At 43.4% G+C, this 18,051-nt stretch overlaps 1 protein-coding gene across 2 annotated transcripts; it reads right to left on the minus strand.

Annotated features, from left to right (window-relative positions):
• Positions 1-9,779: 9,779 nt before the first annotated feature.
• RPS15A (ribosomal protein S15a) lies at positions 9,780-15,729 on the minus strand. Of its 2 annotated transcripts, none has more exons than XM_060123861.1 (5): positions 15,706-15,729; positions 14,466-14,603; positions 13,909-13,988; positions 11,081-11,166; positions 9,780-9,912 (listed from the first exon to the last, which is right to left on the minus strand). In XM_060123861.1, exons 2-5 carry the CDS (start codon positions 14,596-14,598, stop codon positions 9,819-9,821), a joined length of 393 nt encoding a protein of 130 aa, XP_059979844.1. In that variant the 5' UTR covers positions 14,599-14,603; positions 15,706-15,729; the 3' UTR covers positions 9,780-9,818. The 2 variants fall into 2 exon arrangements, with proteins under 2 accessions (XP_059979844.1, XP_059979845.1); XM_060123862.1 differs by lacking the exon at positions 15,706-15,729 and adding an exon at positions 15,361-15,635.
• Between the last annotated feature and the right edge of the window lie 2,322 nt (positions 15,730-18,051).

An 18,051-nucleotide genomic window follows, 5' to 3' on the forward strand; every position in this document is an offset into this window, starting at 1 on the left:
GGACATGAGAGGGATCAACTACTCAGACACCCTCCACCAAGGAATATCCCACTTGTAAAAATAAGAGGATTCTTTGGCTGTGAAACTTGCTTAATAATTGAATAGGAAACTTATTTTGATTCCCCAGAAAAAAGTCAGACATTAAGTAATGCAAATTCCCATTCAGCCAGGAGCCAAATAAGCAGAAAATATGAATCACTAGATTCTTCCCCATACACCAGATCCACATTCTATTTCACGGGAAAGAAACAAAGAAAATCAAATTCTCTGACATCTGGATTTTGCTCTATCAAACAGACCACCAGAATGGACTGGGGATGGGGCTGCCCACATTTTCTCAGGGCCTACACTGGGGCCCCTCAGAATCACCCAGAGGACCAGCCACATCCTGTGTGTTCTCCTGTGAACCTCTCAGATCCTTTGAGGTCTAACAGGAGAGACTGGCTCATGACCAGGAAGTTAGACAAATGCGAGGTCAGTGCCTGGTAGGGAAGACGCACAGGGGCTGAGGGACAGACGGTGCGGTCAGCTCACCCAGCCGAGTGGGCCCAAGCTGGGGTAAAACCAGGGAAGGCTTGAGCAAATTTTACCTTCCAGGCAGCACAAAGGTGCTTGTAATTTGTTCTAAGTAAAGATCCACCAGTTTAATAGGTAGTTGCAAAACGATGTTCCCCACTCCCCTTTTAAACGTGGCTGTTTACACACATAAGCACATCTGACATGAGAGAGTTGGAGAAAGCCCCCACTTGTATGTTTGGATTCTGATACTGATGACAACAGCTGTTACGATTTTCTGAACACTTATCCTGTGCCAGGCACCAGACTAAGCTCTTAATGTGTTCACCCATTTAATCCTCATGATAAGCCCATGAAAGCCAGGGCAGTGCTTAAGACAGAGGCCAGATCTGAATCTGCTTTCTCCAAATACTAGCTGTACGACCAAGTGACCTAACTTCCCTACACCTCAGCTTCCTCATCTGTAAAATGCACCACCTTGTAATATTAATATGAAAACTAAATGAGTTCTTATATGAAGTGTCTGGAACACAGAATGCACAGTCCAAGTATGGCCGTCATCATTATCATCATCATCATCATCTGTTTTCACAAATGAGACTGAAGCTCAAAGGTAAGAAGGCTGAGCTATATCCCCACAGTCCATTCTACTGTCAAGTTCATTGTCAAGGCCCCGCCCTCCCCTACATTCCATTCACACAGCATCTGGGTTACACTCTACAAAGCCCCTGTCCTTTGGACGCCTCGGGAAGCAGGAACTTTACATCTTCTCTCTGGTTTGGGAGCAATCACACAGCTGGTGTGGGCCGCCTCTCCCTGGGCACCTACGCACCCACCCATACCACCATCTCTTTGGCTGGAACCACGTGCTCCTGGGAGCTCTCCCTCTTTCTCCCTTGGCACACTGTGTACTTTTCTAAGAGGATACGGACACGCAACGCCATCCAAACAGCAAGAGAACACATCACGCAGTGGTTCCTCAGTGTCACCACACATGTATACATTCATTCTAAACACATCTCATCCTCACAGCCCCAAAACAGGGCTTTATTTTTAGTGAGGAAATACGGCTGCCTCATGGACAGTTTCTATTAATTTTGTCCTGTGAATGGCCATAATTTCTTGTTATTTGCATGGCTTGTGATTTTTGGTTGTTGAATACTGGATATTTTGAATATGTGGCAACTCTGGAAGTCAGATTTTCCTTCCTCTTCCTATTATAGGTTGCTGTTGTTTGCTTATTTAGTGAGTTTTGTATTTTTGTAAGGTCTGTAGTCTTTGCCACTGAATTCTGTGTTCCTTTAGCTTATCGGACAACTGCTCTTTTGGCAGAGTTACCTTAAATGTCTGGAGCCAACAAAAGAAATAAAGAAGAATTCTTTTAGAGGAAAGAAAAAATACCCTCTTAGTCTTTGCCAACTGGATCTGTGTCAGGGCATGCCTTGAACACTTAGCAGAGGCTACTTGCAACTCTGCCTTAGCTTCACTTCCTGCTTGCACAGAGCCTGAAGGCCAGCAAGAGATGAAAGCCCAGAGTCTTCTCAGGCCTTCTCTGACTGTGTCTCACTCTTAGCCTGCACATGGCTTTCTCGAGTCCCAGGCACACATGGAAGCTTTGAAAAGCCCTATTCCCACATATGTCTCTTTCTCAGGCTTCTTGATCTATTACCTGTCCCAAGTATTGCTGCAGGGTGCTGAGGCCAGTACCTGTCTGTGCCTTTAAATGCTTTTAGCAAAAGCCACCTGTCACCCCAGCCCCAGGAATGCCCTGAGTGTGGAAACAGGAAGCCTTTCCACCTGTCCTGAGGGAGCCACCAGGCAGGCTGACCCCACCACCACAGTTGTTCAAGAACAGTTTCCCTTCTGGCACTCGCAACCAGCACGAGAAGTCTGGGTCACATCCTCATGGCTATGGAGTGTGGGGGATGGTGGGTGGGCAATCTGAAATGCCACTGCACCCTCTCACCATAAAGAAGCAGTTTCTCTCTTCACCAGGTTTTCCCTTTGCTGTTGTTAGTTTTTGACTAGATTTCAGAGTTCTTCAAAAGCTGACTCTGACAGTCTTCACCAGCTCATTAGTTGTTTTGGGGAAAGAATGGAGCCCTGGACTTCCCTATTCCACCGATTTTGGTTGCCCAGCACCTTTTGAGCACTCTTTCTACGTTTGGGGAAATTCCTATATTGTGAGTCTAAATATCCCCAAGATGGAGGCTCAGGACTTGTTTTCCCTGTCTCCCTTGCAGCCAGTAGTGCACTGACATCCTAGCAAGATTGGCCCTGTATCTCAGAAATACATAAAAACATAAATGTATTAAGGAACACAGGGTGCTTTTGTCATTCAGGATCACATGCTTAGCACTGGCTCAGCATGAACTGTAATCCTAAACATCCCATTTCATAACACCGTTTAGGCCCCCAAGAATGTTCTCCTCACCTCTTACCCTAAAATCTCTAAACAAAGGGCAACTGTATCTAAATATCAGAAAGGTTTGTGGGGAGTGGCCTCTGCCAGTGTTGCAGACAGGCACCATGTCAGAGTATGCGAAGAACTTTAGCATTGAAAATACTTAAGTGAAAGGACAAATTAACTTCTTAATAACTTCTCCTTCTCAAGCAGCACGTGTGCAATAGATTCTAGCATAACAAGCATCACTTGCCAGCAGTGCTGAGCGTCCATTTTTCTGTTTCTCTTCATGTTCCTGCTTGTCCTTTCCAAGGAACATTTTGCAATTTAAGTAGTTAATATCACTCTCTAATTTGTGTATGTGAGATACAGAATTTCTATTTGGATAGAAATTTCCATTCTTCTATCCAAAGACAGAAATATAAAGTAATACCAATTCTTTATATTAGCAACTAGATTGACACTGAATAGTACAACTGCAAAAAGTCATGTAAGAGAAATATTACATAATAAAACTATTAATAAAATTGTTTTCAAAATATTAAAATTTTCTAGCTTTAAACAACTTTGATTTAAAACTTTGATATTCAATACTTATATAATCTGTATTTTGCCCTGTAATTTTAATACCTTTGAATACTTAAAAAGCAACTTCACTGAGGCTTTTGAGCTTTAAAATTTTTATATTAACTTTCATTTATGTCTTCTATGAAAACATATTCAAATTTTTATATTTTGAAACTAATTACACTTTTTTTGTCTTTTGGATCACTACTGCCTGTAGAACATAAACTATGCAAAAACCTTTATTATAACAACATATTTAGTGATTTTATGAAAAATGAAGGCAAGAGAAATAAATTTTATGGACTATATAATAGTTTATAAATTATGAATGTCTTTCTCATTCAAATATTGCTGTCCCATCAACTTGCTCAGAATATATGCAATAATTCAGTTTAGACATTCTGCCAACTTCATCATATAAAACCAAATTTGTTTGGGGTTTCATTGTTGTTATGAAGCTGTCAAGATAGGAGATGAGAACAAACATATTTTACTAAACATCTTGTTAGCTTGATTTATTACTTTTGTTTTTGCTTTTGTTTTTTTGCGGTAGGCAGGCCTCTCACTGTTGTGGCCTCTCCCGTTGCGGAGCACAGGCTCTGGACGCGCAGGCTCAGCAGCCATGGCTCACGGGCCTAGCCGCTCCGCGGCATGTGGGATCTTCCCGGACCGGGGCACGAACCTGTGTCCCCTGCATCGGCAGGCGGACTCTCAACCACCGCGCCACCAGGGAAGCCCTTGATTTATTACTTTTAAATACACAGACATATGACACCCAGGCCTCTTTTTGAACTCTTGCCCTGGCACAGTCTGCTTACAGTGGAGTGTGAAGCTTTGATCCAATAGAACAGTGTTTCTCAACCTGGGGTGATTTTTGGTTGTCTCAACTGGCATGTAATGTGGGGAGGCCAACAATGCTGCTAACATCGTATAATGTACAGGACAGACACACACAAACACACACACACACACACACAGAATTATCCTGCCCAAAATGTCAATTGTGCCAAGGTTGAGAAACCATGCATCAAAGGCTAACATGAAGTCAGTGTAGAACTGATAGTAGTAAGGGTGATAGAAACCTCAAGCTTCCAGAAACAGCAGGGGCAAAGAACTCAGGAGCTGAGTTTTTGAACAGAATGGGCCAGAGGTGTAACGGAGATACCAGCCCTGGAGGAAAGCCTCTGGCCCTTCCAGAGACTGAATTACCTTATATCCTGTAATAAATTAAACTAGCTAGAGTGGTTTCTGTTTTTTGCAACGAAAAATGATGACTAATAAAGCAGGTAGTACTGTATACCAGAAACTAACACAACCTTGTAAATCAACTATACTTCAATATTTTCAAAAAGCAGGTAGGACTAATATCCCAGCCCCCATTTGACAGATGACAAGATTGATCCCCAAAAAGCTCCAGAGCAGATTGGTGAAAGAGCTGCAAGTAGGCCTGTGTTAGTTTGCAAGTAACTAGAATTTAGTTCAAATCAGTAAATTTAATTTTAGCTTCATTAATTTATTTTAAATACACTAAATTTAAATTTAGTTCAAACTAGTACTTTTGAAAAAAAATAGTGGAGAATGTTATTCCTTGCTCACAGAATATGAACATGGGAAGGGTAGGGTGCAGCTGCATCTCAGGAACCACTGGAAGCCAAACACCGTAAGGACTTGATGCATCTGTCTGCTCAGGGACATTCCTCTGTTGCTCCAAGCATCTTCTTCCACGTGGCCGAAATCATGATAATCAGCAGCACTCAAGGTTTTTATCTTATCATTTCCACCATTTTAAAGACACAAACCTCACGTCTTCCAGGTTCAAAAACCCTCATGTATCCTCTACCTGGTTTGAGGCAGGTGCCCCACCTAAGGACGGACTGTCTGTGTCAGAGGGCTGCGGGTTGGGGGTACGTAAGAGCCACGTGTACGCATGGAGGCGGTTGCGGTGGGTAACGGAAAAAGCCACGTTGAGAACAGAGGGTCCTACAGTCTCCTGACATCCACTCAAAGAATGATAAACCCTATTATTCTATAGCCCACCCATTTCCTTTTTGTAACTTAATAAGCCCTTACTAAATTTCAGAGATTGCTCTAAGCACTTGTAGCAGGAGGCTAGTAACAAAGCAGAATCATCAACGGGTGATTTCTTGCTCTTCCTACTCTGTCATTGCTGAAGAGCTGGATCTCTGCACTGTCATCCACACTCCCAGGCCTGGGCTAATGCAGCCCAGTGCCCATCACCATGGCAGAAAGAAACAGGGTGCATGGGAGTTCTCCCACCAGCCACTAGATGCTCCAGCCTGGAACACACATCACTTCTGCTCACAGCTCATTCATTGACCAGAATTAATCACATGGAAAGTACATGTGCCTGTCAGGTGGAGAACCTGAATATTTTGCCAACAGCTCTAATTACCATTCCAGCACTTTACAAGCATTATATTTAATCTTAATGACCACCACAGAGAGTAGTACCATTATCCCTACATTAAAGATGAAGAAACTGATGCACATAAAGGAAAGGCAACTGGCCCAAGATCACACAGCATGTGATCCATTCTATTAACCATATCTTTCTTTACTGCCTCCCTTATTTTCTGTGTGGTCTGCAGCACTTTCATTGCCCATTAGATTACTTAAAACATAAAACTGGGAACCTGGGTGCCAGGACAGTGACCTTGAACTGAATCCTGCCCATATCCCACTCTACTCCCATGCTTCCCTGAGACTGATTCTTGGGACCATGGAATTCTGTGGACTCAACACTATAACACAGGCACTGGATGGGATTACACTTTTAAAAACACTCTCCCATGGCCCAGAGGGTCAGTGATGACTTTTTTAAACATGCTGACATCTTTGATAGGCTAGATGCTGGGGACAGAGATAACAGGGTTCCTGCTGTGGAACATGGACTAGATGTTGGCACACCCTGGGTACCCCAAGTGCCTGGATATAGTAAACATATAATAAATTTAGTTACACACTGAAGATAAAGAGAATGTATGCCAGAACATAAGGGCCAGAAAACTTAGACTGGTAAAGCATTTAAATCCTGACTTTGCCACTCCCTAGCATCTTCAATAAATGGTGTCAAAGCTCTGTGCTTCATTTTTTTCACCTGAAAAACTGGAGCCGGCAATAGTAGCCATCATGCAGAATTAAGATGAAATGAGATGATACATGTAAAGCTCTTATTCCATGCCTGGCATATAGCAGTAAACATTTAACAAACACTAAAAACTACTATTAGCCTTATTAAGGCATTTATATCTTTAGGAGAGAAAAGATAGAGTATAACAACACATGTTCCTTTTGGAGGAAGATTTACGATGGAAGTGACATTTAAGCTGGATCTTGGGAACACCTCTGGGGAAGAGGAGAAGGCATTCCAGGTGGGGTGAGCCATAAGCAAGGGCTCAGAGGTGGGGCACATATGTCGGGGTGATTTAGAGTTTAGGATTAGATTATCTCTACATTAAAGATGAAACAACTGGTATGGTCAGCTGTTTTGGGAAACAGTGAATTCGACTGGAAAGCCAAGTAAGAATCAGACTTCGGGTCTCCCAGAGCTTGCTTTCTTCGGGGTCAGTAGTGGAAAGCGAACTTCCTAGCCTGGGGAGAAGGGAAAAGTAATCTCAGATGCTGACCTGACCAAGGAAGGCTGTAATAACTCTGGCTTTCCCAGAGAACTGAGTACTCAGAATTCTATCTACCCAAGTTACCCAGAGGCAAGGCAAAACAGGTTCTAAATGAGGACACGGCATGCACTGGCGCGGACACAGATGTGCTGCTAAAACATGGAGGATGTTCTTGGCAGCGGTTTTGACTTCCAGGGTCTGGGTACGTGCTGCAGCCCCCTTTAACACTGACTCAAAGTGCATCTGGTGGGCTGTCCCACTCCGAACCCCAGATCTCTGCCGGCTGGCAACAGTAGCACGTTAGGAGGAAAAGCTGAGTTCACACCACAGCAAAGTACAACTCTGAGCCAAGTCATTATGCCAGCAGGAACCTAAACTATCTCCAGAGCCTCAAACCCAGGCGTCTAGACCCAGCCAACCAGCCCCCGGTCATGTTACAACTCTTACTGGGTCTCAGAAACAAGGACTAAGGCCACCTGCTTCCTCACTCATGTGCTGTTAAATTCATCAACAGGTCACCCAATTTTCCTTATCCAGATTTTTCCCAGCCTTGTTCATTTTAAAGGACACAGGATCCCTACTAATGGCAAATAGGGCCATTTTCTTGTCCTCACTTTAGCATTTGAAGTCAATGCCCAGTATGATATTCAGTGAACGTGTACTTACTGAGTCTTCCCCTATGTGCCATGTATCAGGCTAGAGACCAGACAACAGTAAACAAAACATGGCCTCCATCCACCTAGAGCTTACAAATTTGGCATTAAGAAAACCAATCAACCATTAGCTCTTTGGTCTTCTAGACTCACTTCACTTCAGTGTCTGACAAATACAGCTGTAAAATGACTGTCAAGTGCTATTTTATATAACCTCATCTTTCCCTCAACTGAGGTAGATTTTTTTCCATTATCCCCAATATACAGATGAGGGAATCAAAGTTATTACGTGGAAAAGCAGGCCTCAATCCTGGTGTACTGAGCCCCCAAACCCATGTTACTTACTCATGGCCTTCCAAACATCAGAGGCCCCAAACCCAGACATGCCTCTCAACTTTTCTTCTCGCATTTTGGCAAGTGAGGCCTACCACATGTGGTTACCAGCCACATCTCTAGGGTGTCTAGGTACTCCTGTTTCCCATATCTTACAGTAGGCCCTCCTTCCAGGAAGTTACTAAGTTACTGAATACAAGCCATGCACCAGTCCATGTTAGCAACCCCATGAGGTTAAGTTGTCCCTGTTTACCCAACAGGAAGAACAAAGAAGTCGTCACTTGCCAGAATTCACCTTACGCCAGGTCAGCAAGGGTTTTTACCAAGAACTGTCTGACCCAGAAGAAAGTCAAAAAACAGCCCTATAGGAAAGTTATCAAAACAATCCCAATGGAGAACTGTGAAACTTATCCTTTTCTGAAAAGAAACATAAAATCAAACCCATACATCAGACAGGTTTAGGCACCTAACATCCTATTGGGTCTATTGGACATCTTGTAATAAGGCCTACAACCTGACAGCCTTTTTAACTTTGGCCCACTTGACCAGCAGACAACTGAGGAAAAGTAGCTGCTGTCCTTTTTTGTAAGGCTGAGCTGCCCCATTCACCCTACTCCTATGCAGGAAAATACAGCTGGCTAGGTGCTCAATTACATAACATACCCAGGATCTCTTCCAAGCGTCCTTTCTCCTTGGCCAGACCCACCAAGAATCAAGAGTCTAGACTGTGCTGTCCAATACGGAACACCAGCCACATGTAGCTATTAAAAGAGGCTCGTCCCAATTAAGATGTGCTTTAGGTGTAAATAAATGTAGTGTTCATCATTTCAAAGACATCATGAAGAGTACAATCCCATTCGTTTTTCACATCAAGTATATGCTGAAATTTTAACTTTTGAACACAAAATGTTATTAAAAAAAAAATCAATCCCAGCTGTTTCTCTTTGTCTTCACGCGGCTACTAGAAGGCTTAACTACACATTAGTGTAGCTCTTGTTACAGCTGTACTGGACAGCACTACTCTTAGAAGGGAGAGTGGAGCCGTGGTCTGTTTCACAAAAGCCACCCCTGCCCTCTCTTTGGTGTCTGAGCTCTTTACAAGCATATCCCAGGTCAAGTGGTCCAGTAAACTAATTCTCGCCAATTCCAGAATATACTTGGTGACAGGTTTACAGTAAAACTAGTTTTTAAAAGATGGTCCACTTTTTGGAAAAAATGACATTTTATAACCACATATTGCTAAAATGTCCCTGATATGCCATCCAAATTTACTTTGAGATGAGTCTTAGTGAGCTGTGGGGCTCTAGTTATCTGTTTCCTTATGAGCACTTACATAATCAACTACAACCATATCATATTTTTAGGGCTTGAAATGTGTATTCTGTCAAGCTAAAAAGAGGAAAGGCACCACTCCTTCCAGGGTTAATGTAAGACTCCAGAAAGGGACAGCTTCACCACCTGGACCCCAACCCAGAGTCAACCATCCAGGGCCAGACACACCCTCCTCTGGTGAGCCACAAGGGTGACGGCGAAAGTTATCCCAAGTCAAAACTTTCTTCTACGTCAAGGAAACAGCATTCACCAATTAACACAAAGGCTGTACACTCCCGCAGACGCTCTTGCTACTCTGCTGTACAAAGTTCAAAACGACTGAGGGAAGCACCAGAGTCCTCTGAGGCATTTTATTTGCACGTATGTATTACATCCCTAGAAAAAGAATCCAAGGATTTTCCCTCCTGTGTGTTTTCGTCTTGCTTCTTCATGGTCCATGATGCCAGCTGAGGTTGTCAGTACAATGAAACTATGGAAAGTTTAAAAAAAAAAAAAAAAAAAAAGCTGGTAAGTTTTTCCTAAGAATGTTCAACACAGAGCTACTTTCTGGTACAGAAAAACTCCAACATTTATCAGTGCTTAAGATGCCTTCCCATAATGGACACACAGACTAATGCTGCCTCCACAGGCTGGCAGTACACAGGCACGGTTCCTAGAACCAAAGACCCAAACCCAGAGATATCAGCTATACACATACAGCCCTGGCCTCAGCTAACAACGAGAAGCAATGTTACCTAAGAGCAAAGACTGGAACTCCTTTAACTTCAAAATGTCACTTTCTGCTCTCAAGGAGACATGCAATCTAAAGCATTAAAGTACTGACTGAATTGTTTCTGCCACTTACTGTGTGTACCATCACAGGCAAACTACTGTACACAGTTATTTGGACAAAGGGCGTCCCACCTGGCCTGGCTACCTCATGGGTTACTATGGGGATCAACGTAAGACACAGAAGGTATGCCAACTGGGAGGCATGAAAATTAGTATCGTAACTACAATCAGAAATGACTCGCTCATGACACTATACCTGTTATACGGCAGCCACGAAGTGGGAGTAAATTCAGCATCACCAAACATGACTGTGGGTTTAAGTTCTTAACCACAAATAGATAAGCACTTACTGTGTCAGATCTTAAAGTGCTTTACCAGAACTAAATCAGGTGATACTATAACTTACAAGAGAACTACTACCATTTTTAAGATGAAGAAATCAAGGCTATGACTTGCCCAAGGCCTCACAGGTTTAAAGCAGAAAAACCAGGATTTGAACTCAGTCTCTTACCGAGGAGGAAGATTTTCAAATCGAGTTTCCCCAGAGGCCAATGGTTGAGAAGTCATTCTGGCCATAGGAAGGGATTCACAGTGAACATATATGAACTATATGCACTGAGCCAAAAGAGCAGACATTAAAGGGCACACAATTCTGCTGTCTCTCAGCCAGCCTCAGCTCTTCCACGCCTCTCAGAAACTAGAGCCTAACACATGAAGTATGGCAACACAGAAGCTAATCCTTGAGTCAAGGATGGAAACGGAGACAACTGCTACTGCTATTAAGTTAAAAAAAAAAAAAAAGCTCAAGTCAAACTGCATCACAGGGATCCACAGCATTAACTTTTAAATACGGAAAATTGACTCACCCAAACTGACGGGACGGGAGCAGGTTATTCTGCCATTTTTCTAGATCTTTCAGTTGCACATCAAACCTGGGGCTGATCACTCCACACTGTAAAAACAGAACAGAAAACGCTGTTCACACTTCACCAATAACAGAAAAAGAGTAACACTAAAATGCATTTATAACTGAATAGTCATATAAACCACCCAACTCAACATTTAATGGGTAACTATTTTGTACAATCTTTGATATAAATGCCATTTGAAAAACACAATTAAGACTATGCCTACTTAGGAAGAAAAGGCAAACTATTGAAAAAGTCAACAGAAGAGGTAAAACACCAAGATAACACCAGTGTGCATTCCTATGGCCCACAGAGCTGCCTCAGCACAAATGACCAGATTTTAAAGAACTCAAGTCTTAGACAAATAAATTATAGTCAAGCCCTACTAATCTAGCAAAATGTATAGAAGGCAGAACGAGGTAGAGTTATCCCACCCGCATGCTATGACAGTGTTGGGTGGGAGAGATGACACAGCAACAACTATCCTCCAAAGTGAGAGCTAAGAGCCAAGGCACTACAATCCATCACACCTAAACCATAAAACACAATAAAGTTTCAAATATCCACTAACAGGCTACATGAATCTATCCGTGGGTTCACACAAGGTCTATGACTACATCCAATTTGGTGGAAAATGAGGGGACTAAAAGTCTCTAGTTAATTAGAGCTAAATGTGACCCCGCCCTCTGCTAGACCACCAACTCTACAAATCACTAGCGCACTTAAAAAAAAAAAAATCAAAGCAGGAAGCCTCCTGCTGTTTACACACAAGAAATGATCACGTGAGAACACTCAGGATTAGTACCTTTAGAGGGCTAAGGGAGCGGACAGAAAGTTGTGTGTGCACATCCACAGAAGAATCATTCAAGATTCCAAGATGCTTAACTGTAAACTAGAAGAGGCTATGAGATTAGAACTTAGTGAAGTCTTTGGAGCTGGTACACTTCCCTAGACAGATCTGAACCCACAGAAACTGAAAATGGACCTGTCATGCCCAACTGCCCCATGGCAGGAGGCCCACTCAGGTTCTTCTTTTTATAACATCACCTTACCAGCTACAAATGTCACTTGACTGTCAAGGGCAATCCCACACTGGATGCAAGCAATACAGGGATAGGAATAGGGAAAACCCAAGCAAGCTACAGTGAAAGACCTTTCTGAGGCCTCTACACTACCACACCCAGGCTTGCTTTATTCCAGCAGCAAAAATCCCTTCCATTCAGCTAGCAGAACTCCAGCACATCCACTCCCAAAGCAGATGAATCTTAAGAGGATACAATCAAAGCAAGAATTTTCTTAATCTATAATCTTTAAACACTACCTTACTTCCCAACTGCATTACAATTCCACAATAAGGTACATCTATCTCCTGCATGAAGGAAACTGAGGCAAAAATGTCTTATAAAGTAAGAAAATTGCAACTGAGAGAAACCAAAAACTAATTCAAACAGTTAAATGTGGCAGGGCCTGGATTTCAACTACCTGTTAGCCAGGATTTTCTAAACTAGTATACCACTGAACAAGGATGTCACAAATGAGTTCCATTTGGGAAATACTCTGTTAAAACTTATTTCTCAAGCTATTATGTGTAGTTCAAGAGAAATGTGGTACAGGGCACTTCTCCAACTAAGTTTTTTTGGTTTTGCTTTTTTAACATCAACAAAAGCTGCTGCAGGACAGCTTTAAACTATATACTGGAACCAGCTCTTCCACAGTTTACTGAAACCTTGAGCAGGACTCAGCTCTCAGCTTCCTAACTCCTAAAAACAGGGGAAAAAAGACACGCCCTCTTGTACTTCAAGAACATTGTGAGGGTCAGAGCGAAAGAGAAGTGAATCCAAATCCTTCCGTGGGATTGGAGTCTAATGGCTACAACAGAACAAAACAAGACATAGGCCCAAAATTCCCTTCAAAAATTCTTCAAAGGCTTCAAATTCAGTAGTTTTCATCTGACACTAAGTATCCACACAGGAAGCAAATTCACTATGTAAGGAACCAACTTTGTAAAATAGGAATTGTTGGTCCAGGAAATAACCTTATCAATAAATCTGGCCCCTGTCACTAACCACTCACTTTCTTGGCCCGTGTGCCCCACTCTGTTGGACCCCTTGCAAATAGAAAAGCTACAAACCTGAACACAGAAAGCAGGGTAGCAGCTTAGAGACCCCCAACTTGCTTATAGACAGATACCTGCCCCCAAAATACATGGAATCAGAATCAAATACGGCGGAAAGAAGTTGGGCGGGGCGAGTGAACGGAATTATGGGAAGCGGTCGGGCTATCGCGAGACTTTCAAAAAGTCAAAAGAATCAAACAGATTCAGTAGATTATGCCTACAGGGAGAAGAGACCTCAAAGACATACATTCAGCCTATGTCAGCAAAAACAGAAATATTAATAGTTAGAGAATCCCATACTCTCTGTTCAAAATACCCAACAATCACCAAGCGAAACGAAGGACCAAAAGTTATTTACATTGTCAGGACTAGTGGCCTTGAGCCACCCAAGATTCAAACACCAGTATCATCGGTTGTTCATTCTCACCCAACCCTCCCGCATCTCCCTTCAGATACCTTCTACTCCACAAACACTAAGTTAACTCACAATTCTACCTGGAGAACAAACGAAGTAAAAGGTCCTATATAAAAATTAACGATTTTAATCAATCCTTAATCTTTTTAACCTAAAGCAAGCACATTATCTGATTCTACAAGGGCAATTATAACATGGAACACCTTGGTAGACCATTCTGAAGGTTCTTAAACATGGAAGATAATCAATCCTTACCTTATTTAGCCTGCCTGTGAGGTTCACAACAATTTTCCCAGCCCTGTGATCATCGATGATTTCAAATTCGCCAATGTAACCTACAGAACACAAGTGACTGTATTAAAAATAATTTTTAAAATTTAGGGGGCAACACCCAAAACAATCCACCCTGAAATGTTAAAAAGGGGATTATTTCCTCCTTGCCTTTTCACGGCTTCCCACTCCCAAAGGCTACCTCGTGCCCAAGACAAAACAATCCTTCTTTCCATCCCAAGGAGCTCTTAGGTTCAGGGCCCTTTCAGTGACATGTTGCAGCTGCATGTTACACAAAGAAAGGCCATTTTAGCTGCCAAACTCTCTCTTCCTTTCAACAGTTCTACCCTACTCAGTTATTTCTTGAACAGCATCATTAGTCCAGAACTACCCTGTCCACAGCCCCAATCAATTGCATTAGTTCCCATGTATGACTGCCACCTTGTTCTCCCATCTTCCCACATCTCTCCAACAGTTAACTTCTACAGGACCCATTCTGTAACATGTTTACCTCAAAACATAATAAACATCAAGACACTTACCATGCTTCATCATCACAGTGAGAAACCTGACGATGACTTTGGAGCACGGCCTAATAAGAACCTGGCGTTTGCCTCTCTTTTCGGCATTGTTGATACTCTTGAGAGCATCGGCCAGGACATTCATGCGCACCATTATGGCTGTTCAGGGAAGAGAAAATAGGGATTTTTTATTGGCATTGCCATTAAAAGGCACCCAATCATTCCACTGGGAACACACCCTTTCCTTTCTGCCTCTATCATGAGGAAGTTTCCCCATTTCTAAGCAGGCTAGTTCCCCAGGATACCCAGAGGAATATGTCGACTGTGTCCAATCAAATAATTCATTTGATTATTTCATTAATCAAATGAAAATACCAGCCATGGTAGGTCAGTTATTCAGAACGGGAGCTGATAATCACCAGCAATATTTTCCAAACTTCTGGAATCCAGCAGCATCTATACTATTTAAATTTAACATTGTCCTTTAAACCAACTGACTCAGTGTCAGCCTTGTCCTAACACCCAAAAGATACTAGTCAACTCTCACCTAACACCCGTAAACTATTAAAATGAAACGTCCGTCCTTGTGCCATCTAAAATTATGACCAACAGCAATCGTAGCACACTGGTAAGCAGAAACATTTCACATGCACCAGAATGGACTCTATCACAATGGGCACGAACTTCAATAGTTTTGAAAGCTAAGGATAGAGGCATGCCTCAAATGACAACAGTAGGGATCCAACCTGCTTCCTCAAGCTCAACAAAGTGTCTGAGAGGAAACCCTGGGGCCCAGACGACCCAAGTTCGTTCCAGCAAACCGCCACCCCAGGCAGGATCCAGTTTTCCCTCCTGAGGATCTTCTGTCTCCCAAGCTCCCGGCGCGGCCGAAGTAATGGGAAGCTGCACGGCTCACCAAGGTTATGGCTCCCCGATGCTTCTCGCAGCCAAGGAGCTGCCTCGACCACTAATGGGAGATCCTGGCGCCGCCGAAAGAGTCGGGACTGCCCCCTGACGGTCGAAAGCTCCGGGTCCCGCCGGGGCTGCGGCCTGCGCCTCAGAGACCGGGCTCCCCAGAGTGCAGAGCATGGGGCGGCCGGGCAGGACTCCCCCCTCCGCCTGCCCAGACCCCTGCAAGGATAGTATCCCCGGCCCAGGAGGTCTCCGACATCCTCGCAGGGCACCGAAGCCGAGTCCTAGACCATAGGATGGCACCGATAGTTGACGGATGATACTAGATCGTTGAGAGAAAGACACTCACCGGCACGGAAAGACGGCGGAAAGAAGTTGGGCGGGGCGAGTGAACGGAATTATGGGAAGCGGTCGGGCTATCGCGAGACTTTCAAAGGACCGCCAAAAACAAAAAAAATTAAAAAATGAATTGCCTAGTGGAAGGAGGCGGGCGAGGGGCGGAACCTCCTCAGGGGTGGGCAGTAGAGAGTCGATGGAGTCGAACACCCAGGCGAGGCCCTGGGGAGCTAGCTGGTGGAGGTGCGGCGTTAGCACAGGTTCGACTACCTTCTAGCATTTAATCCGTAAAAGTCAAAAACTGACAAGGGCCTAGATATTTGCAAATTTTTATTGCAGTAACTGTTTACCATTTAGAATTAATTTTGATACTTGCGTATTTACAGTATCTCTAGAAGGACCCACAAGAAATCGGTAAATGCCTCTGGGAAGGGCGTTAGGAACTGGGATGGAAGACTTGCTTTTCTCCCAATACAATTTAGTTTTGTTTTTTGAAACATGTATAGAGTATTTTTTCATACAGTCAAAAATATATTTTTTAATCGGTGCTTCCTTTTTGACTCTTCCTAAATATTAGAAATTATTTACTGGAGTTCCAGGCTTTGCTTTTGAGTTCTGAGATACACAGTTTGGAAGAAAGCCACAAATGTTTCAAAATAAACGCTCAGCCTTTTAAGCGCTTTCAAAATAAACGCTCAGCCGTCTCAAATCCCAGGTGAACAGATGAGATAATGGTGACAAAGGGCTCGCAAAATGTCTGGCACGTAGTATATAAATGCTCAGTAGGTACGGCTTGAAGCCCAGGGTCTGACGGCCTGGGAGGAAGTGAATTCTGGCTCCGCCCTCTCCGGAGCTGAGTAACCTCAGGCTAGATATCCAACATCTGAAACTTCTGCCATGGACTGCTTTCCTCCCTGCTGTCACCCTTACCCTCCCTTCTTACCCTTCCTTGTGTTTCCCACTTGGCCGCCACAATGATCGCTTTAAAACTTGTCAGACCTTGCACTCTCCAAGGGTTCCTAGCACCCTCAGTAAAATCCAAATTCCTTACCAAAACCAAGGTCCTCCCTGACTTGCACACCTGCCTCCTTGCCTAGGAACATCATCCCCCCCAACTTTCGCCCCTGGCTTGCTTTTCTTCAGATACACCAAGCATACTCTGCCTCAAGGTCTTTGCATTTGCTTTTCCCTTTAACTTGAGTATTCCTCCCCCCCAGTTTATCCCGAGACTTGCTCCCCACTCCCTTTCCTCAGGTCTCTATTCAATCACACACTCATACAACCTTCTCCCCATTCGCCCCAACCCCATTGCCCTGCTTAATTTTTCTCCATAGCACTTACCACCTGAAATATTGGAAGTGTATTTATCGTCTGTCTCCATTAAGTAAGCAGGGATTTGGTTGGTTTTGTTCACCGCTGTACCCACAGCTTCTAGAAAAGTCATCTGGTACATAGTAGGCGGCTGACACGTATTTGAATAAATGAATGGGCAAATCAGTTTCCCGATTTGCAAAATGGGGATGATACACCAATCAGTTGAAGTTGCTATGAGGGTAAACGAAATAATCCATATAAAAGAGACACATAAAACCCGGGAGCCTGCGTGCTCAGTCAGCGTCTGTGATTAGCATCACAGCCCACCTCCCCCACCCCCAATGCTTCTCAAATCCCAGGTGAACATTGAGGAGAACCAAGCTCCCAGTTTGAACATCTCAGGGATATAAAAATCTCTGGTTGTAACTTACATTTACAAAAGGACATTTGCTTTTCTAATGAACATTTCCTTTAAGAACTGGTTACCTGTACACTTAACAACACATTCTGTTGACTAAAAATGTGGTGCTCACCTTGAGGGCCTTAGCAACAGTGGGAAGGTAAGTGAATAAATCCACTTTCCTTCAAGAGCCTTACCATAAATAGAAAATTAGTACCACCATCTCTTTATACACTTCATTCATTCATTCATCCCTTCATTCAGGAAATATCTAATGAGTGCCTACCATGTGCCTGCCAGGTGTTGTACCAGGTGAGAGGACAAAAATGTCAGTTCTTGCCCTTAAGAGGTACAGATCCTAGCAGACACAGATCTCTAAATAACAGCACAATACTGGGCAGTGTGCCACATAGGACGCCAATATGAAGTGCTGTGAGAACAGAGAAGTGGCCTGGAAAGTTGCTAAAGCTCTCACAGAGGAAGCGCCATTTGATCTGTGCCGTGAAGGGTGCTAACAACTACTAATTCCTAACTGCAACTAAGTGCTTCCTGTAGATTAACTGAATCCTCAGAACAACACATGCAATTACATAATGTCCCTGTGAGATCTGTACTATTATCTCCACTTCACAAATGAGGGAGCAA

Source organism: Lagenorhynchus albirostris, chromosome 15 (genome assembly GCF_949774975.1).
Source record: "Lagenorhynchus albirostris chromosome 15, mLagAlb1.1, whole genome shotgun sequence".
NCBI classification, from domain to species: domain Eukaryota; kingdom Metazoa; phylum Chordata; class Mammalia; order Artiodactyla; family Delphinidae; genus Lagenorhynchus; species Lagenorhynchus albirostris.